This window comes from Danio rerio, chromosome 24 (genome assembly GCF_049306965.1).
Source record: "Danio rerio strain Tuebingen ecotype United States chromosome 24, GRCz12tu, whole genome shotgun sequence".
In the NCBI taxonomy this organism is placed as follows: domain Eukaryota; kingdom Metazoa; phylum Chordata; class Actinopteri; order Cypriniformes; family Danionidae; genus Danio; species Danio rerio.
The window spans coordinates 23,107,919-23,130,000 of record NC_133199.1 but is presented as its reverse complement, the minus strand read 5'-3'; the positions used below and the strand labels follow the sequence as shown (position 1 = coordinate 23,130,000).

Sequence of the window (22,082 nt, the reverse complement as noted above, 5' to 3'; positions counted from 1 at the left end):
TATCAGATTCTTTTAGAAAGGGACCAATGTCAAAGTGAAGCACGAAATAACAAAGGAGTTACAAAAAGCGTAGAGACCATTGTGTTGCAAATTCTCTCAATGAGTTATGGGTGTTCTTTAAGCATAACATGCATTAAATCAATCAGAGTCCCATCTCACATTCCCTTTAAGAGTCAGTTGTGTCGCGCCATTGCCTATTTGTTATTAACATGTTGGACTTTGTAAGTAGATAAACTAAAAAAACTAAAAAAATAGTGAAAAAAAACTCTAATGTTTTGAATTTGGAATGCAGAACCAAGTTCAAATACTTCAATACCTTCATACTGCACCTTAAAAGTTATTCTTTTGAACTGTTGTATTGTATTATGCATATCTGGGTTTACTTACTGCGAGACAGGTTCTCTAGAGCTTTGCCAAGCTTCTTGCTCTCCAGCAGTATGTGATTGAGCTCATCAAAGTCTCGACTCTCTGGTTTGGTCCTCCAGTCCCAAGTAGGACGCAGTATTGAACGAGGCACTGCAGCAGAAGACAAACAAAATACCTTAGAAAAAAAGATCAAATGCTGCTCTTGCACTGTTCAAACATTAAAAGCACAATTACATAGATTAGATTATTAGTATTTAGACAAAAAAAAAAAAAAAAAAACTGGGAGTAAGCTTCTCTTTGTTAATTGAGAGATGTATACATATATATATATATACACACACACACACATACACATATACACATATACATACACATACACATAAATATAAATATGCATATGATGCGTTTTCAATACACAATCATCTCAACCTCACAGCTTATGCTGAGTTTTTATGCAATGATCCAAAACACTGAAAACATAAACTAATATATAAGTTTGCAGTTAGTGTATATTTTGGGCTCAAGAAGGTGGTTTGGTTTTAATTGGGTTTCGTCACCACAGTAACTTCAGCTACATCACCAACCTGCTGAGGTAAAACCATGTAAATTTGATGCAATGAAGCCACTTCTAGTCCCTGTGCATCATATCATATGCATACATACATACATATAAATCCATAAATAGTATATAAACGACTTTAAACATTTCATAAAGAAAATACGGGCAACAATATCACATACTCCCAACCCTCACTCCCTGCCCCTTATACATACAAATCCCTATAGCATTACTATAGACAAATTTATAAATCAGCATGAAAACTCACTGTTTTACATAAAATTGGAAAGTAAATATATTTGTTGTTTTATTAGTTTTGTAATTTTTGTTGGTATATATTTTGTGATTTATAACATATGAGAAAAATAACAATTTTGTAAAGACTTAAAAACAATTATGTATAGGGTCAGTTTGACACCAAGAAAAACAATAATGGTTTGCTGGGCATGTATTGTCTGAAGGGATAGCTGCTACGAAATGGAAACAGACCTTCATTTACAGTGTATGGGACTCACTTGTGCCATATCTCCTGTATTGGTGCAAGTTTGTCACAATCTCGTCTGCCCTGCCTTACTTCTTTGTCAAAGCATATGATACAGGGGAAAACATGGAATGTCCTTAGAGACAAGTATAATTTTCATTATAGTTAACAAATACAATTTTAATGCATATTATAAAATTATAGCATGTTTTAGGGCTCTAAATATCACATTTTTTATATTTCTTATGTTTATACAGCTAAATGTGTACAAGGCATTGAAAAAAATAATATCATGCCAATTTTATATTGACCAAGTTTTTCCTATCAAATTAGGAAAAATCATTCAATCTGATAAAATAAAAACAATATAAATTACATATGTACATATGTTTAACATTGAATGGGGTCAAATTGACCCCAAGGATAATAGGAGGGTTAATATATAATTATATACTTAAATAGACTAATGAATTTGAGAGTTTTAAATAATTTAGAAGCTTTTTAAAAGAGATGATGAGAATGAATGAGAACATTCAAATATTACAATAACAACGAATGGTTCTGACTTTATGAAGATGAAATTTACAGAAAACAAAACGATAATACAGCATAAAGAATAATGTCTTTAGAATGAAAATCTAAAACGAAATGATAGATTCTGTCATTTCTATTATTTTGTACTAAGTTACCATGTTTTAAGTTACAATTGCAACAAAACCAGCCCTCCTTATTAAGCCTCAAAACTCAATTGTTTGCTTAAACTAAGCCTGAACTTAACTGTTTAAAAACCAAACCAATTTGTGCAACAGGCCTCAGATCTGAACTGCCTGTGTGCAAATAAAAACAAAGATGTTCAATTAAACAAGCTACATGTCCTTCCCAAACTGCAAATGTATCTAACAAAGAAGCTGTTAGTGCGTCAGAAATAGGTGCAAATTATGAAATGTCATTGCAATATTTATTTCTTCCTAATAAATCACAATTAATCTTATTGTGTCTCAAATGATACAAAAAAATGTAAATTTCTAAACAATATCTACATATTGCTAGGCTCAAACTATTCTCTCAGGACCTAGTTTTGCATGAAATTAAAGCATTTTAAATGCATTCAAATGTAATCAAACTTTTATTTTCTTGAGCAAAACTTTAAAGAAAATTTTACTTTCTTTATCATCCTAAGCCTCTTGACAACTGTTGAGGAAAAAACAAGAATTGTAAATTCTACAATTTTTTTTACTGCCACCGTGTCAAAAAAAAAAAAAAAAAAAAAAAAAACATGCACAGATTGTCAGACATATGCAATATCTACAGTAAGTGAGTCTGACTAAGAGCACTTGCAGCAAAAAGTGTAACACTGCATAATTTAGAATATTCACAACGTCAAGCTAAATGTGTTTGCTACTGCTGTGACTCAGAGGCATTTGCTTTCAGTGCAGTGCATGTTTTGCAAATGCCTTCTGTTCAGGGTGTTTTCCCATTCACCTCCTAAACACATTCCCTAAACCTTTCTAATTGCTCTAAATATGGTCAATGTGAATTAAAAATCACAGTAGATAAATGCAATGTGTTTTGAGTGGCCTTTCCAAAAACAGAAATTAAATGTTTTTTTTTTTGTTTTTTTTTTTTTTTTTTAAATAGCTTTCAATTCCATGACAGTGTGATAACACTGATTATCTCAGGTAAAATAACAAACAGTTCATTAGCTGCTATGCCAAAGCACCGCAGTATTAATTCTGGACATCAGGCACCCAGAACGACCAATTAGTGAATTTGATGATGATTTGGGAGATTATTAGGACTAATCTGAAGCAAGTATCCAGGTGCCTTAAGGACTATGCTTGAACTCGATTAGCATAAAATCATGAAAATAAATCAGATGCATGTCACATCTACAGCATATCCAATCGTCTCTGCACAATTTTCTGCACAGCGAGAATGTGTTCTGCTTTTCTGTCTTATGCATGAGCATGAAAAAAAGAGCTGCTATACATATTGTAGCTTGTATCCATGTGTAAATGACACTGTGTTTATTTTGCATGTGCTTCAGAGTAACCTCTGGACTCATTATGTGAAATATCACTGCCTGGAAACCAAAAGCCTACATTATTTTGACACTTGAAAGAGGTTAAATGAATAATTCACAAAAAGAAGCAACATTTACCACAGCTCTCAAATCTTATGTGCACTTCTGAATATCCGAACTTGACAATGAGAAGTGCATTTACATTTACAACCAGTTGCTCTTTATCTCACAATACTAAATTGCAAATGTTTTTATGAGACTTTAGAATGTAATATTTTCCAATAAAAGAACACAAATGTTCACTAAATTATTAATAATGATTTATTTTAAGTATTACATTTGAGTATGGATCATTCATTTAGTACAACAGAGTTAATATGGAGCTTCAACTATTAGATTACAGAAGGCATGCAGTAGATGTCTTTCTTTTCATTAAGAGAAACTAAAACTTCTTGAAGTTAAGCATTACCTGCACTCGACTTCTGTGTATGTGTGTCCTATTACAGGGAACATATGATTATAACTACAACTGCAATTTAGACATTGTAGGATTTGAGATGACACATATATTTTTATGCATCCATATGGACAATGCAAACATCTACATTTACACCCCATGGAGCTAGAACGCGGAAAAAGCTCTCTCCCGCACTCCCTCATACTCTTCCCCCTCACAGAAAGGTCTTCTTAACTCAGAGAATGGTCATCTCAAAGTGTGAATGTTCTGTGTCAATGGAAGTGACTTTTTGCATCGTGTTTCATATTATTTTAAATGTCTCAGTGCGACTGGTACAATGGTCTCATTCCCTCAGAAATAGACATATTAAAAATAATAGATATATTACCTTTAGGTATCTTTTGAACCACTGCTAAGGGAGCGCCTTTACCTGGGGACTTCTATTCAAATGACCATTTGATCCCCATAGGCAATAGGAAGAAACTCATCAGATCTAACAAGCCACTAAATGTAAATGCCTTTTGTTATTGACAAACACCCCCCCTCGAGGAGATTCTTGATTTGACTACTTAAGGGACAGTTTCAAATTGTTTGGGATGATTCTGTAAACATATTAGCCCGTAGTGTAGAGCTTCATGCTCAATACAATGTATATTTTAAAGTCAGGTATGTATCTCGGATCTATCTTTGAGAATTTTATGTCTTATATTGATTGTTTATAAATTGACTGAATAATTGGCATACTACATATTTAACTGTCTATTAAATTGTTATGTTTGAACATATTTTGTTTACTCTGTAATTATTCATTCTAGTAGATTACATTGTATCCATGTTTCCGCACTTCCTATGTCAGTTCAGTAGACGGACTAAAATCCAGTTGAGATGGAGCATTGGTAACTAATTGTATTTTAGGGATCCGACTGAATCTTGATATTAATTCAAGTGTACTTAGGTGGAAAAGGGGGTTAATACCATCCAGGAGTTGCATGACTAACCTAGATAGGGTACCCGACCCTTGTTTGAAAGTAAAATTATTCTAAATTAAGTGTATATGGGAAACCATGGGCTTGGCTAAACCAAAATTATTATAGAGAACAGTAGTCGGTTGCATTTATAATAATGGCCTTGACCTCTGATTAGAAATGATATTGTCTTTACGCAAGGGTGTAAATCAAAAGGGGACTAATCAAAAATACTTTAGAATGAGCAAGCATAGGAGTGGCCATCTAAAAGTATTAGTCAATTACCTCTGTTTAATAATCAAGACTGACAAGAGTATGATCGTGAGGGATGCCATTGGCCATGGCGATTCCTCTGAGCGACATGAGCACCCGAATGAACAAATGTAATAGTTACAAGTGAAGACAAAAGGTTTAAACATTTATCTAAATTTTATATTCATATAGTCTTCTTAATGTTTTATGATTGGAGTCAGATAAAATGAAAGATAAAGATATTAATATTCTAAACCACCTCATATTCAAATTGGAGTCAGATATGGGTAAAATTTGAAGTAAATCGACATTGTGCGCTGGAAAGACAGAGCAGGCAGTGAACCTTTATCCACCAGCGGACACCTCCATTGGGCCAGCTGGGTGGATCTTACAACGTCAAGCAACAAAACTGCAGGGTGAGCTTATAATAAACAGTGTTATTATGCATTGATACCGCCACTGGTATTGTTATAATTACTTTATTAGTTATCATTCTGGTGTGAACAGGCTTTAATTTTATTGCAAAGCCATACAGATCGATACCAATGCAAAACAAAGCTGCTTATGAATCATTTCTGCAGTTCGCAATCTATTCCTTCATTTAAAAATCAGTCTTGAGGCTTTCCACAACCAACAGTAGGTATCCATGTAAGCTTTTTGTTACATTAAGCTGTTTGAACAACATAAAAATCAAACATAATGCAATAATGTATGCAATGTTAATTTATAAACATACCATGGAAATCCAATAAATTTTTTTATTTAAATGTATTACTTGTAGTATTTGTAATAAATAATTCTATATTATAAATGACAGTGTCATTATTATGTTTTATGTATTTGCAATAATACATGTAGTCGCCCTCTTGAAACAGCATAACTTCCCTTTTCTGATCATATGTTTAGGTTTAGACAATAACTTTATTTATCATTTGCTTAATCGCTCAAACTGTGCAGACTTTTCACATTCACAAATAACTTTTCCACACTGCAGTAAACAAAAATTTGTGAACTCACATAATGTACTGTATGTGGAAACCAACACGGGCTCACTGGAAACGTGCTTCAGCAAACATTTTTGTGAAACCACAAAAAAATAGATTTTACTGCAGCTTCTAGATAAAATGAAAGTTAGGAGCAGTATATTAAGCACATTTTATAAAAGCAATGTAAAATCAAGGTTAAGCTATGTGGTCACCGTTAGAGATGCTCATTTCAAATAATGTTGCCAACCAACAACGGCTGCTCATTAACCAATATTAACCATTAACTGGTCATTAATATTAAATTATTTTTTTAATAATAAAAAATAATAATAATTATCTACATTTATTTTGTATCTGACACATTAAATATTACATTTTAAAATACTGATTTATTTTCTAACACGCAAACATTTTTCCAACAGAACATAACAACCGCATATCTTCACTAACCTGCAGTGCTTCCAACAGCATTGAAAAAAGAACAAACAAAATAAAAAGAATAAAATAAATCCTGCCCTAGATATTTTTCACTTAAATAACAAATTTAGTTTACAAATCGAAAAACACTGACTGAATTCTTTTTAAGAACTAGCATATTGTAACGCCGGGGAGTGACACCAACAACAGAAGGTAGGATCCAATATGCAGGTTTTATTCACAGTCAGGCAAGCAGTGGTCAATACGGGAGCAAACAGATATATGTAGACAATCCAGAATCGTAGTCAGTAAACAGGCAATAGGTCGTAAGGCAGGCGGCTAAACAGGATGACAAGGATAAACAGGGCTAAGAACAAAACACGGGAAAACAAGACCAGGATAACGCGTTGTAATGTCACCTTACAGATAAACAAGACTCGGCATACTGAAGGAGTGAATGTGTGGCTTAAATAGTGTGTGTTAATCAGTCTCTGAAAGTCCTCAGGTGTGAATGTAAATCAAGCTAAATAAGAAAGCAGGTGTGTGGGCGAAGAGCATGTATGAAGTTGTAGTCCAGGAAAAGTGTAGTTCTAAGTGTGTGTGTGTTTACCAGCGACATCTGGTGGTTGTTCGCTGGTAAACATGACACATATAGACTGTTTTTTTCCCTATCATATCCTTTTTTTCTGTCAAATAAAAATAGCAGGCTCAAATCGATCACTTAACAGAAAATGTGCATTTAATTAATGCTCCGCTGTTATTCTTACATCACAAACCTCTGTCTACATTTTTAATAGAAGACATTATTTTTATTATGTCTTGAGCATCTGATTTTACCTTAGAGCTTGTGCTTTCATTCCCTCTCTTACTTGTGATTCATGTGCGTGCGCTGCAGGCAATGACAGACTCAATTGTTGACTGTTGATTGTAAACTACAAGCTACTATAGCATATAAAAATTTTGTTGTTGTGTTGAAATTGCTAGCAGACATGACCCCAATTAAATATTCAAATAATATAATTGTAAAAAACAGTCTCAAAATTTGGATCCAATTTTTGCGCCATTTTGGTTTTCATAATATCTCTTTATTATCCCCAATACACTCCAATCCTCTGTTTTACCCTTCTATCTTGGACAGTGCTTATGCCTCATGGAGAGATCTTGGATTGGCTACGTTTGGTGATCTTTACATTGACTGTGTTTTTGCCTCTTTTGGTCAGTTGGCCTCTCAATTTAATGTCCCTAAAGCCAATTTTTTCAGATACTTACAAACTCGAGATTTTGTGCGCAAAAAAATTGTTAACTTTCCAAATGCACCGCCAACTTCAGATCTAGACACAATACTGGGCATAGATCCCTGTGCTAAAGGTTCAATTTCTAAATTATTTAATGTAATTGTTAATCTTCAATTTTCTTTTGATAACTTACGGACCACCTGGTCTCAAGACATGGGAATTGAGATTACAGAGGAGACAAGGAAAGCGGTCTTGAACAGGGTTAACTCCTCCTCAATCTGTGCACATCACAGGCTTATATAATGCAAGGTAGTGTATAGAGCTCATTGGTCCAAAAGCAGGCTAGCTCACATCAATCCGTCTATAGACCCTGAGTGCGACAGGTGTCATTCTGGTACAGCTACTTTATTTCATATGTTTTGGTCCTGTCCTTCCCTGCTTTCCTTTTGGAGAAAAATATTTTTCTCGCTATTAGCTATTACCACTGTTGATATCCCACCATGTCCAATTATTGGTTTATTTGGGGTTCTTCCGCCCGACCACACTTTACCCTCTCATTTTGTAGACTTTGTAGCTTTTTTAACTCTTCTGGCTAGGCGATTAATTCTTCTGAACTGGAAGAGCTCTCACCCTCCTTCTCACTCTTGTTGGATAAGAAATGTTCTTTATTTTATGAAATTAGAAAAAATTAGGTACTCTCTTCACCGAACTAGCACTATTTTTATTCATTTATGGGAACCCCTTCGCAAATATGTCCAAACTCTTCAGCTTAACCCTGCTCCTTCTGATTGAGTCCCCACCCCCTAATGCCCAGCTTTTATGGGAAACTACTTCTGGTCAACACATTGTAGACTTGTTTTTTATGTATATAAGATTGCACTAGTGTTGTTGTTTTTTATTTTATTTATCTATTTATTTTTATTATCTTATTTTTATCTATTATTGTTTATTTATTTTTATTATTACTATTTGCTCAAAATACTCTTCAGTATATTTGCTTATTGTTACATGATTATGTCTTTGTAAATTTTTGTAATGTTTCAAAATGTATAAATAAAACATAAAAAAATGTGTTGTTTATTTATGATATTGCATTAATTTGCATACATGTTTTATAAGCTATAAAATGAAAGCCTCAGTTTGGTGTGGAGTTATCATTATGCAAAAATCAAGAAAATCTTTAGATTTGTTTGATTTGTAGATTATGTAGGCTATTTTAAAAAATTATATTTTATAAAAAACTATTAATAACTGTAATTTTCCAAAAGGAATGAAAGTTTGTTTGTTGGTTGTACACCACATCATCAATACTATAGCCTATTTGTTGTGTTTGAGTGGTGCTGGAGTGCACTCTGATAGAGAGAAAATCCTGATGATCCGACTTGTGACTTTTAAAACATGCATGAAATGTACTCAGAGCAATGTATTTGATGGTTTGCAAAAATGTAGGCTGAGACACTTTTTTTCCAATGAGCCTGGGTTGTTGAAAATCATCTAAATAAGTCAGCTAGAAATGGGAACAGGCACACATCCAGTTTAAAATGGGGTTATACACATTTAATTTCTCCCTTCTTGCCATTTCCCCCAAAACTGGCCAACAGCTTCGCTCCACTCCGGCAGAAATAGAACCGCTGTCAGTAACAGAGCAGCACGTTAAATTATTAAACACTCCCAGCAATACATATCAGTCAGAGCTCATGCTGATAGCCTCCATAATGGCACAATCTAAAGATAGAAGTCATCATTGTTCACTAATATACAGACAGTCTCGTCTATTTTCGAACTCTGAAGATGCACGACTGATCTCAGATTAACAGCTAGGCGAATCACATAAAACTGATGTAGTGACACTAGCTTCTTTATTGCAGTAGGACTCACGTGATTTAGACTCCGGAGACGGTGGGGAAATGTTGGACACGGCCAGGTCACTCTTTGATTTCTTGGGCTTCTTGGGATGGATCTGCCAGGGTTTTTCATAACCTCTAGAGTCCCGTCTTGTGCCTTTGTATTCTAGAGAAGAAAAAAACTGTCAGTAGATAAATAGGATTTCTGCAGATATTTCATAAGCAGATTTTGGCAGATAGCTAATGTTGATACCAATACAGATATCTTTTTGCTGTTGTTTGTTTGTGTGTGTTTTTTGAAAATTGAAAAGTCTGATTTTTTATTATTATTATTTTTTTTTATAAGTGTCAGGTAGGATTTCTGCATCATACAGAGACTTTCATAGTTTCAAGTCGCCAATCTAAAACAGTGAATCTAAATCACTATACAAGTAAATAATGGTCCTTATTGATTATTAATGGTCCTGACCTTTTCTTATAACTAGCCCTGCTGGAAGACACACAATTATTGAAGGCTCATAACTAGGCCCTCACAGAATCCGGTGCGCAGAAATCTGCAGATTTCCACAGATTTTTAGCCTATCATTGAGTGTATTTATTTACTTGTGTAAATGTGTGTACATTTATACTTATTCAGTGTTTAAATTAATTAACTGGTGTGTGGTGAGCGCACTGGCGTCATTGTCCTATAGTTGCAGTTGCATCATCCAAGTGGATGCTGCACACTGGTGGTGGTGTGGAGAGACCCCCCTCATGATTGTGAAACGCTAATTGAATAAATAAATAAATTCACATTATTTACATACTTACTTACTTTTTGGCTTAGTCTCTTTATTAATCAGGGGTCGCCACAGTGGAATGAACCGCCAACTTATCCAGCATATGTTTTACGCAGAGAATGCCCTTCCAGCCGCAACCCAGTACTGGGAAACACACATACACTCTTGCATTCACACTCATACACTACAGCCAATTTAGTTTATCCAATTCACCTACAGCAGATGCCACAGCCATGTCACCCTGCAGCCCAAGAGCGGTTACTCACTGAAGCTAAGCAGGGCTGAGCCTGTTCAGTACCTGCATGGGAGACCACATGGGAAAACTAGGTTGCTATTGGAAGTGGCGTTAGAGAGGCCAGCAGGGGGCGCTCAATCTGTGGTCTGTGTGAGTCCTAATGCCCCAGTAAAAAAAGTGAAAGGGAAACTATACAAGTGGTGGTGTGGAGAGACCTCCCCTCATGATTGTAAAGCGCTTTGGTGGTATGGTCATACACAATAAATGCACTATAACACATTTCATTTCATTACATTACATTACACATGTGTTTGGACTGTGAGGGAGCACCTGTAGGAAACCCATGTGAACACTGGGAGAACATGCAAACTCCACACAGAACTGCCAACTGACCAAGCCAGGGCTTGAACCAGTGACCTTGCTGTGAGGTGACAGTGCTACTCACTGAGCCATCGTGTCACGGATGAAAATGTTAATTTATTTTATTTACAATACAGCTTTTAAAGTAACATTTTCTCTTTTAGTAGATATTTTATGAGTGACTTGCTTTGTTTAAAAATAAGTGGATCTAATTGGATTTGCATTGTAAACATTAAATAAAAGTTAATATTATTTTTTTATTTCATATATTAAGATTTGTTACGATACTCCCAAAATCTTTTCGCATAAATCTGCATTATTTACAAAATTCTGCACAGAATTAGCAAAAAATGCCCTTGTAACCTTGTAATCTTATTTGCATGGCATATTGGTATATTTTCCATATCAGACCAATATTTACATTTTATTCGATTATCCTCCAATTCATTGAAAGTTCTGATCATATTATGCATCCCTACAGGCAGGTGTACATGGTGCAATGTTTGCTTTCCTATGAGTTCATACACTTTCTTTTCCACACCACTGAGAGAATCCATATTGAAATTAGTGATGCTCATATGGTTGTGGCTTATATGTGAAAGGAACTTAGTACATAATAATTTTTAAACATGACAAAAAAGCTCTGGTGCTGTTGAGGTGTGAGAGGGAAGAGATTTGAGATATTAAAGAGCACCTTTTGTGGGTTTTTGAAAATGACCTTCCATGTAGTGTGTAATAGCTCTAAGTGAAGTGAAATATCCAGCTAAGGCTTAAATCTGAAAGTGGACAGTTTTTCTTAAAAAAATTCATCTTAAAAAAAAAAGTCAACTCATAGTGGTTAGAATGAATCGTCTTCATAACGAGTCTTTAGCCGTTTCGGAGTGACGTGACTATGAAACATAATTGTTGTACGCGCAAACCCAGGAAAATTTAAACCTGCGGCCCCGCCCACTAACACAGCAGCAAAGACAAACAGATCCTGAAGTCATGAGTTATGAAGATGCTGTGCTTACCTGGATATTATTGGAAGTGTGAGGGAAAAGAAGTGATTCAGCAGTCTACATGCTTACAGTGGGCGATTCATTCGTTTCTTACAAGGAAGGATCAGAAAAGACTGATGCATGAGACTTGTAAGAATGGACAGACAATACACCAGGGGTGCGTGCAAAATAGGGCCAGTTTATTTGGCACAAAGGCAGCCTGCTGCAGTTGAGTAGGAGCGCTGGTAAGTGCTACAACTCCCTGGCTAGAGATGTGATCTTTGGGCAAATCACAGTAGAGGTAAGCCCTGAGAACATATAACACTTCATGCAAGAGGTGCCACAGCAATAACTGCAAATAGAAATGATCGAAGTCACAGCTGAGAAGAGAGAAAAGCTCCAAAATGAAAGGTAATTAATGAAATAGGACCTGGCCCCTGACACATTTCATAAATGTAAGTGAAGGGCTGTCTCCTTGTTTTCTCTAGCTTGCAAATGATGTATTTAATTGTGTTTTGTTACTTGTAACCACTTGTACTGTGTCAGGTTAAATCTTTTTATTCTCATATCGCGTCTAATGCCACGTTGAAACGTGACGCGTGCTGCTTTGTGTACGAATTTAAATGCTGTGAGCTGGCGTTCCACTGCCGATTGTCATGGCTATGGCCACCGTCAACTGTTCCTACACAAGTGCAGCGGTCAAGGTTCATGATACTTCAGCTTTTGCTGCTGTGTGGATTAATACTGAATGATACTGTTTGACTACATCAGCATATTGCTCCATTCTTGACTGACACACATTCAGTTAATATGCTTTTGGTGGAAAGGTGTCTGAATAACACTGTTGAGTAAGTTTTACTATGAAGTGTGTTTCAGGCGTCAGCTGTGATCGGATCCTATACCAATGTTGGGGACCCGGGGGCTTGACAAACCGAGCTGGGCATTTGTCTCCTGCTGGGCATTTGTCTCGCGCTGAAAGTTGTCGACCAATCACAACAGGCTGTCATCGGTCCAATCAGCGTAGATTAGCTTCGCACTAAGGAGGGGTTTGGGAACAAATGAATCGCTGAAAGATTCATATGGGAGTCGCTGGGATAATTAGGTAAAAATAAATGCAGATTATAAGACCATGAAAGTGTTTTTTGATCTTGCATGCATATCAGTATGTTGTTGGAGATCCACATAACTAAAATATGACCCTTTTTCATGTATAATATGGGCTCTTTACCATTTTGTCTTTATCTTTATTTATTTATTTATTTTTTGTCATATAAATATCTATGGATGAAAATCTCAACAGTTAAAAATCATAATATTTGCCAAGCAACAACGCAAGTAAAGCAAATTAAAAACAAATGCATAAACCATTAAACAAACAATTATTTTTTCCATCAAAAGATGTGAACCAGATTTATGCACAGAACTGAAATATCTCAATATTCTCATGTCCCGCTGGAATATCTAAAATGTAAAATGCCTTTTTTTTCTAAAAGGATAAAAATTTTATCTAAGTCATATCTGTGCATACATTATTTTGTGTAATTTCAAAATGGATGTACATCTTTGCATTTCGATTAAGCATTTTAATGTAATATTCCAAGATGAGCATACAAATAGGTGGATAAAACATGGCTAACAACAGATTGTTTCTTTTTCTCACAAAAAGAACATAAATTGTTATGAGATAAAGAAAGAGAGAGGAGAGAGGAGAGAGGAGGAGAGGGTTGTTCTAAAAGCAAAAATGTTTTTGGCTTAGATTTTTATCTGACTGCTTTGGAATTCACTAGGGGTCTCAAGTATCAACTCTGCGTACGCACAAAAACTTTTCGTACACCAGATTTCACACTCACGTTTAGATTCACTAACGATGAAATTAACTTGAGGGGTGCTGCTATACCGCCCTAATAAAGTGTTCTTCTTATACACCTGTGTCTCCCACAGACACGGATACTATTCTAGACAGTAAAGTGTCGCCGACAATTGAGGCAGCTCTCTCCTCATAGGGTGTTAGTTCAGCATCCCGTTCCCCCACCTGTTTGGTCCACACTTTGACGGTGCGCTGCTCTTCTCCTCTTAACATGCACCTTTATATCACACCAGTTGTTTTTTCATTCACTCACTGTGCAATGTTTAGACCCCACTGCGTTAACCGCGTCAGCTAAACTCTCCCACTCTATTTTTTTTCTTTTGTTATTAATTTTGGAGGACAAACTTGCAATTAGCACAGTTTTTCTCTGGTCTACCTCCGATAGAGGGACCTCCAATTCACATTCTGTGAAGTTTCTCTTTTTGCTTGCTTTTACCATTGCTTATTCATTTGGTTTTGCCAAAGTAGAGTCATTACTATATTTATTGGGGAGGGGGTAGGGAGGGGTTTTGCGCTCGTGCAAGTGCGCTCAGTTTTACGTTAATTCGAATGTACTAAGAGATTATGCATGGGATTCCGTGTATGCAGTATTTCATACATCTGAATTTTTTAATGCGTACGCACATTTAAAGCTTTGTCTATACACAATGTTTTAGTATAAATGCAATGCAAGTCTTTGTACATGAGGCCCGAGGTCATAAAATCTTGTCGTACATCTGATTTGGGCATGGACATATGATCATCCAACCATCAAAATTTACAACATGTACATCCGTCTAAACTGACAGTGATCTACTTTGTCCCCAACAAATATAAAGCAGCTTGAATGAAACCTGAGGAGCTCTCGGCCCACAGTGCTGCAGATCCCGACAGCGTCCTCTGAATCCTGCCGGGACTCTCCTGCTTGGTTTGCAGATGGCCGATGAGGAAAGGAATGGGGTGGTCTGGTGTCTCAGTTATCAGCTTGGTCATCATCTCCTATCAGAGCCATAGAGAACAAAGAACCATTAGAGTACAGGCATATGAGCAAATGCCAGGGAACTTGTGTTAAAGTCAAGCCAGCCTGCCAACCTGAATGAGTAGCATTGGCCTGGTTTCAGCATTCGAAAAACTAATTAGGTAATTGGTCAGGGAAAAAAAAAAAAAAAAATCACACATTAATATTGAACATTAGATGAGCTATGGCAGGCAGGAGGATTTTGCTGGAGGACAACTGGCAAGATGAGAGACTAGAGAACTAATAGTGAGATGTTTAAAAAGAATACAGTTTAAAAAATGCTGGTAGGCATCATCAAAATTTTAAATTTGATATGACTGATTGGAATATGATTATATATATTTTAAACCAATAGTTTTCAGGGGGCTAGGGGCTACTGAAAACTTAGGGTCTACGGTATAAATGGTATAAAAACTGTTGTCAGAATTTGGATTTAACGGAACATTTATGGCCTGTTTCCACTGAGTGGTATGATATGGTACAGTATGATTCAGTGCACTTTTATGGTCATTTCCACTGCCAAATTAACTAATTAGCCAATCGTCAAACTTTTTGGGTACCCTTTCAAAATGGTAGCTAGCACAACAAAAGGGTACCAAAGGGCAGGCCAAGAAGAAGAGCAGAATCTACCTTGTGCCCCGTAGTTGTTTACAAGGTCGTCTAAAGTGTGAGAGGTTTCGCTTTCACAAGGGAGAGCTTGCATACATGTCTATATTTGAAATAACGGACTTCTTATGCTGATGATAATAACCTGTGCATGATTATTGAAGTGCTTCTAACATCCGATCCTTTCAGAAACAGACAAAGTGAAGGGTGAAAAAACAAAGGAGAAAAAGATTCTTTCAGCAACCTAAAACATGAACAAACTGCCATGTTTGACTATTATCATCACCTTTTGGACTATTATGAACTTCGAATGACAGAATTACTTTTTAACCAGAGGTTACATGTGCTGGTGAGGATTACAGATAGAGATAAGAGGTTTGCACTGACTGAGCTATATGTTGTGTTTTGTTTTTGAAAAAAAATAAGGACTAAATGTATGAAGTGTGTAGTTTTTTCTGTAATTGGTAACATATTGGAGACTGTAAGGGTCTGTGTGTTTTCTTATATGTTGCATTTATTTATTTATTTCATATAATATCTGACGCTACAGTAGGCTATTTTGCACCATCATTGATCTGCAGTTATAAAGTATAGCTTTACTTTGACATTTCCTCGAGGGAGAATGACGTCGACTGAAAGTTTGTCATACACCACGCTGACCAAAACGTTACCATTGTTATCCTTTTGGCAGAGGAAACACAAGCCTGATAAATGTACCATACCGTACCACTCAATGGAAACGGGCCATTAAAGACACTATCTGTATCATTCAGAAATGATCAACATTACACATTTTTCTTTTCATGACACATTAGTTTTACAGTGCAAAATAGCTGCACAGATGGTTAGCTTTGTACACTATATTTCTATATTATTGATAAATTATGCCAATGGTATGAGGCAACATTGTTTATCTACAACAGTTTAATATGAGTGCATCTGAAAAATAACTGAGGACACAAAGTAAAATGCTGCAGGGAAAGTGCATAATAAAACCTGACCGATTTATATTAAGGGCTTTTAAAATAACTGTTAAGATGCTTTGATCTATCGTGCACTTCTGATGTTTAATGTGTGAGATGTGGTGTTTTCTTCAGTGAGTTCCTTCACAGGAATATTCTTCACTGGCGAATGAAAATATTTTGAATTTCACTGTCAGTGGTGTGTAGCCTCTTCTGTGAGCTACCATTAAAATTTCATAAAATAAAACTAAATGAGCACCACCTTTTTCCCTGTGATGGGTTGCAGTTGGAAGGGAATCCGCTACATAAAAAAACATGTGTTGGATAATTTGGTGGTTCATTCCGCTGTGGGGACCCAAGATTAATGAAGGGACAAAAAGAAAATGAATGAATGACTGAATGAATGAATGAATGATCGAACAAATATTTTCAGGATAGAGAGGAAAAACACTCGAATCTCAGCAGGGAATCACATGACAGGCTGTTTGACTGAGGGAAAAAAAACAAGGAAATGTGGACATCTTATCGTCGTTGTGGAACATTGTTACCCACAGAATGCCCAAAGACTTGAATGTCAAGGAATGTTGGTTTAATGTAAATTGATTTGATTTAAATTAAAATATTCATTATATAATTCATTTTACATAAAAACTGCAGATCGTTCGAGGTTACAGAAGTAACCCTTCGTTCCCCGAGGAGGGGAACGGAAGTGCCATGAATGGGAGGATTCGGATCAGAAGCCGCTTATCTGGAGAGTATTGAACGGGCCAATGAATGAAATTAATTGGCAGCGTAAGCTTGCGCAGGTGTGCGACATCTGCAATTATCTCAGCATATAAGCACACCTGAAGCCAGCAGACGCCATCCTTTTAAGCTGAAGAGACTTTCAAACAGCTAAGGGACAGTCATTATGGCGACGGAATATGGCACTTCCGTTCCCCTCCTCGGGGAACGAAGGGTTACTTCTGTAACCTCGAACGTTCCCCTTCGGTTGGGGAACTTCAGTGCCATGAATGGGAGAATATGGAAAGCGCCATAATGACTGCACCTTACCAACACCCCCGATGAGGAGATAGTCAAGCAAGCGTGACGCACCCACATCATGGGGGGCGCGGTCCTCCAACGTGTCCCTGGCCCTAATTTATCCTACTTCAACAGAAGTTTTACGGATTTAGATATATTTTTTGGGAAGTCGTGAGCATCTAGATAATTCTAGGAAATACGACAGTACGTTGGGAAGCGTGCAATCCCGATAGGGAGGACGCTGCGGAGGCCATCCGTTACCCAAGGGGGGGATAGATGGCAGAATTAACCTATGGACTAGCCCTAAAAAGGGGGAGTACGCATAGCAAAAGAGTGGTTAGCGGGGAGGGAAGACACGGGTCCGCCCAGGGGGGGGACTTAACCGTGGCGGAATAAGCATATGGGATCGCCTAGTGGGGATCACGCATAGCAGGCACCTTTACCCAAAACGCGGGCTGACCAGCGGGCAGACCTACAACGTAGTGGGCCAGCAAGTGACTCCTCCGCTGAGTCAGTGCTGGGGGCCACGGAGGAATCTGCAGGGCTCACCTGACGGGGAACTTTACTGACAGATAAAAAAGGCGCACGTACCTCCGTGTTAGGGAGAATGGCGCAGCAAGCGTGTTTCAACACCCTACCGAGTTGTCTCCTCAATCACCAAAGGGTTACCTAATACCCTTGAGGAAACCGGCTCCACTCGCAGATTGTAAAACCTTGCAAATGTGTTGGGTGTCGCCCAGCCCGCAGCTCTACAGATGTCTGTTAGAGAGGCGCCGCGTGCACGCGCCCAAGAGGATGCAACGCTCCGAGTGGAGTGTGCACGTACTCCCGGGGGACACGGCTGACCTCGACTCGAATAAGCGAGTGAAATGGCATCCACAATCCAGTGGGATAATCTTTGTTTCGATACGGCACTTCCCTGCTGCCGACCGCCATAACAGACAAAGAGCTGCTCAGATGATCTAAAATTCTGAGTACGGTCCACATAAATGCGCAGAGCGCGAACTGGACAAAGTAAAGAAAGGGCTGGGTCTGCCTCCTCCGGGGGCAGCGCTTGCAGGTTCACTACCTGATCTCTAAAGGGGGTGGTAGGAACCTTGGGCACATAACCGGGGCGGGGTCTCAGGATAACGTGAGAGTAATCCGGCCCGAATTCCAGGCACGAGTCACTGACCGAAAATGCCTCCAGGTCCCCGACCCTCTTGATGGAGGCCAACGCAACCAGCAGAGCTGTCTTCAGGGACAGAAATCTTAGAGATACTGATTCGAGTGGCTCAAAGGGATCGGATCGCAGACTCGTGAGAACGAGGGCGAGATCCCAAGAGGGCATGAGAGGGGGGCGAGATGGATTAATTCGCCTAGCACCCCTAAGGAACTGGATGACCAGGTTATGCTTTCCCACGGTGCCGCCAGCTACCGCGCTATGATAAGCGGAGATGGCGGCCACGTAAACCTTGAGAGTGGAGGGCGACAGCCTGCTGTCCAACTTCTCTTGAAGGAAAGAGAGCACAACACTAATCTGGCAATTTCGGGGGTCTTCTCTGCGAGAGACGCACCATTCAGTGAATAGACTCCACTTCAGGGCGTAGGCGCGCCTCGTGGAGGGGGCTCTAGCCTGAGTGATGGTATTAACCACCGCAGTCGGTAGGTTACCTAAGTCTTCCTCGCGTCTAGGGACCACACGTGGAGGTTCCAAAGATCGGGGCGAGGGTGCCAGATGGTGCCCTGTCCCTGAGAGAGTAGGTCCTCTCTCAAAGGGATCCGCCAGGGGAGGGCCGTCGCGAGGAGTGAGAGCTCTGATATCCAGGTCCGGTTGGGCCAAAGGGGCGCAACTAGCAGAACCTGTTCCTCGTCCTCCCTGACCTTGCACAGAAACTGCGCGAGCAGGCTCACTGGGGGAAACGCATACTTGCGCATGCCCCGAGGCCAGCTGTGGGCCAGTGCATCCGTGCCGAGAGAGCCCTCGGTCAGGGAAAAAAACAACTGGCAGTGAGCGTTCTCGGGGGAAGCAAACAGATCGATCTGGGCCTCCCCGAATCGCGCCCATATCAGCTGAACAGACTCGGGGTGGAGTCTCCATTCTCCAGGGCGTAACAGCTGTCGTGAGAGCGCATCGGCTGCACGATTGAGCGTGCCTGGGACGTGAATGGCGCGCAGCGATTTCAGCCGCGGGTGACTCCAGAGGAGCAGACGGCGGGCGAGCTGAGACATGCGGCGAGAGCGCATACCCCCCATGCGGTTGATATACGCCGCCGCCGCCATACTGTCCGTCCTGACCAGCACGTGTTGCCGCTCCAGCACCGGTAAAAAGCGGTGGAGAGCGAGGAACACTGCCAACAGCTCTAGGCGATTGATATGCCAATGCAGCTGGGCACCCTTCCAGAGGCCCGCAGCCGCATGCCCGCGACACACGGCCCCCCAACCCGTGTTGGAAGCGTCTGTTGAAACAACAACATGGCTGGACGCCTGTCCTAGAGGCACACCGGCCTGTAGGAACGAGGGGTCGTTCCAAGGGCTGAGGGCGCGGCGACACAGCGCAGTAACCGAGACCCGGTGTGTGCCCGCGTGCCATGCGCGTCTGGGGACCCGATCGTGAAGCCAGTGCTGAAGTGGTCTCATATGGAGCAACCCGAGCGGCGTGACGGCGGCTGCGGATGCCATATACCCCAGGAGCCTCTGAAAGAACTTCAGTGGGACCACTAGTTTGCTGTCGAGCTCCCTCAGACAGTTCAGCAACAGGCGAGCGCGTTCCTCGGAGAGGTGCGCTACCATGGTGATCGAGTCCAGCTCCATCCCGAGAAAAGAAATCCTCTGCACGGGGGCGAGTTTGCTCTTTTCTCGGTTGACCTGAAGCCCCAGTAGGCGGAGATGCCGAAGCACCTTGTCCCTGTGCATAATCAATTGCTCCCGCGAGTGGGCTAAAATCAGCCAGTCGTCGAGATAATTGAGTATGCGAATGCCCGCGAGCCGAAGGGGCGCTAGGGCACCCTCCGCGAGTTTGGTGAAGACCCGCGGAGACAGAGAGAGCCCGAAGGGGAGGACCTTGTACTGCCACGCTCGACCCTCGAACGCAAACCGCAGAAATTGGCGGTGGCGTGGAAGAATGGAGACATGGAAATACGCGTCCTTCAGGTCTATGGCTGCAAACCAATCCCGAGGACGAACGCATTGGAGAATGCGCCTCTGCGTGAGCATTCTGAACGGCAGCTTGTGCAGACAGCGGTTCAAAACGCGCAGATCTAGGATTGGCCGTGACCCACCGCTCTTTTTGGGTACGATGAAGTATGGGCTGTAAAACCCACTCTCCATCTCGGCTGGAGGAACCGGCTCGATTGCACCCTTCGCCAGGAGGGCAGCAATCTCCTCTCGCAAGACAGGGGCGGACAGGGGGTTGACCCTGGAGAAATACACGCCCGTAAACTTGGGGGGCCGTTTCGCGAACTGAATCGCGTAACCGAGTCTGATTGTGCGTATGAGCCACCGCGAGGGGCTGGCCCGCGCTAACCAGGCAGGCAGAGCCCTCGCTAATGGAGTCATCGCTACAATCGCTGACGTACCAGCGGTGGGGCAGCGCGGAGTGGGTGTGCTGATCCGGGAAGCACGAGGGTCCCGCGGAAGAGCTGGAGGAGAGCGATTCGCTCTGGCTCCGCACCCTGACTCCGGAGAGGGGGCTGGAGGGCTGAGGAAAGGGAGACCGTCCCCCCAGCGCTCGTGAGCCACTGGCGAAGCACGTAGAGTCTGCGAGCCGGAAGGCAGCGCGTCCCGGACTGGCAGAACTCGTGCAGTCACATCCGGGGAAGGGAAAAAGTGCTCTTTTACTGATGTTTTGGTGGCACTGAAAAGTACCGTTGTTATCAGGGCCCCGCCCTCCAGCGGGGAAAGAGCAAGTTTCCTCTTCTCCGGATGGCCTGTCTCAGGGACGCTTCGCGGTCCGTTTACCGGACTTAACGGCGCCCTGGGCAGGAGGGGCTGCCTGCTTTCGAGGTGAACGCCGCGCCCGCTTGGCCGGAGGCGCAGGCGGGGGCGGGGCAGCACTCGCTGGCGGGCGCCCTCGGCGAGGAACAGCGGAGGTGGATGGCTCGGCGGGCGGAGCGGGCTTACGGCCACGCCGATAGATGACATTGCCCATCGCATCCGACTGCTCTTTCACCGCCTTGAATTCCTGGGTGAATTCACCGACGGTGTCGCCGAACAGGCCAGCCTGGGATATGGGCGAGTCAAGAAAGCGAACTTTGTCAACGTCGCGCATATCGGCCAGGTTTAGCCAGAGGTGGCGTTCCTGAACCACAAGTGTGGACATCGTCCTCCCCAGCGCACACGCGGCGGACTTAGTAGTCCGAAGAGCATAGTCGGTCGCGGTGCGCAGCTCATGTAATAAGCTTGGGTTGGACCCGCCCTCGTGCAGCTCGGCCAGCGCCTGCGCTTGGTAGCGCTGGTAGGTGGCCATCGCGTGCAAAGCAGAAGCAGCCTGGCCCGCAGCCTTATAAGCTCTGGCTCCGAGGGAGGCAGACAACCTACAGGCTTTGGACGGGAGGCGGGGCAAACCCCGCCACGTAGAGGCGCCACGCGGACAAAGATTGACCGCGATAGCGCGCTCCACTGACGGGATCGCCTCATACCCCCTGGCAGCTCCGCCGTCAAGGGCGGTGAGGGCGGAGGCACTCGCAGCACGGGCAGAGAAAGGTGCC

At 41.0% G+C, this 22,082-nt stretch overlaps 1 protein-coding gene across 2 annotated transcripts in view; it reads right to left on the bottom strand.

Annotated features, from left to right (window-relative positions):
- zgc:162928 overlaps positions 1–22,082 on the bottom strand; it is a 193,158-nt gene that overhangs the window by 143,868 nt on the left and 27,208 nt on the right. For both annotated transcript variants that reach the window (NM_001430954.1, XM_005162707.5), the window contains exons 2-4: positions 14,640–14,784; positions 9,620–9,751; positions 388–516 (exon numbers count right to left, since the gene is read on the bottom strand). In NM_001430954.1, coding sequence (NP_001417883.1) covers positions 388–516; positions 9,620–9,751; positions 14,640–14,784 — 406 coding nt within the window. The remainder of the gene's footprint in view (positions 1–387; positions 517–9,619; positions 9,752–14,639; positions 14,785–22,082) is intronic.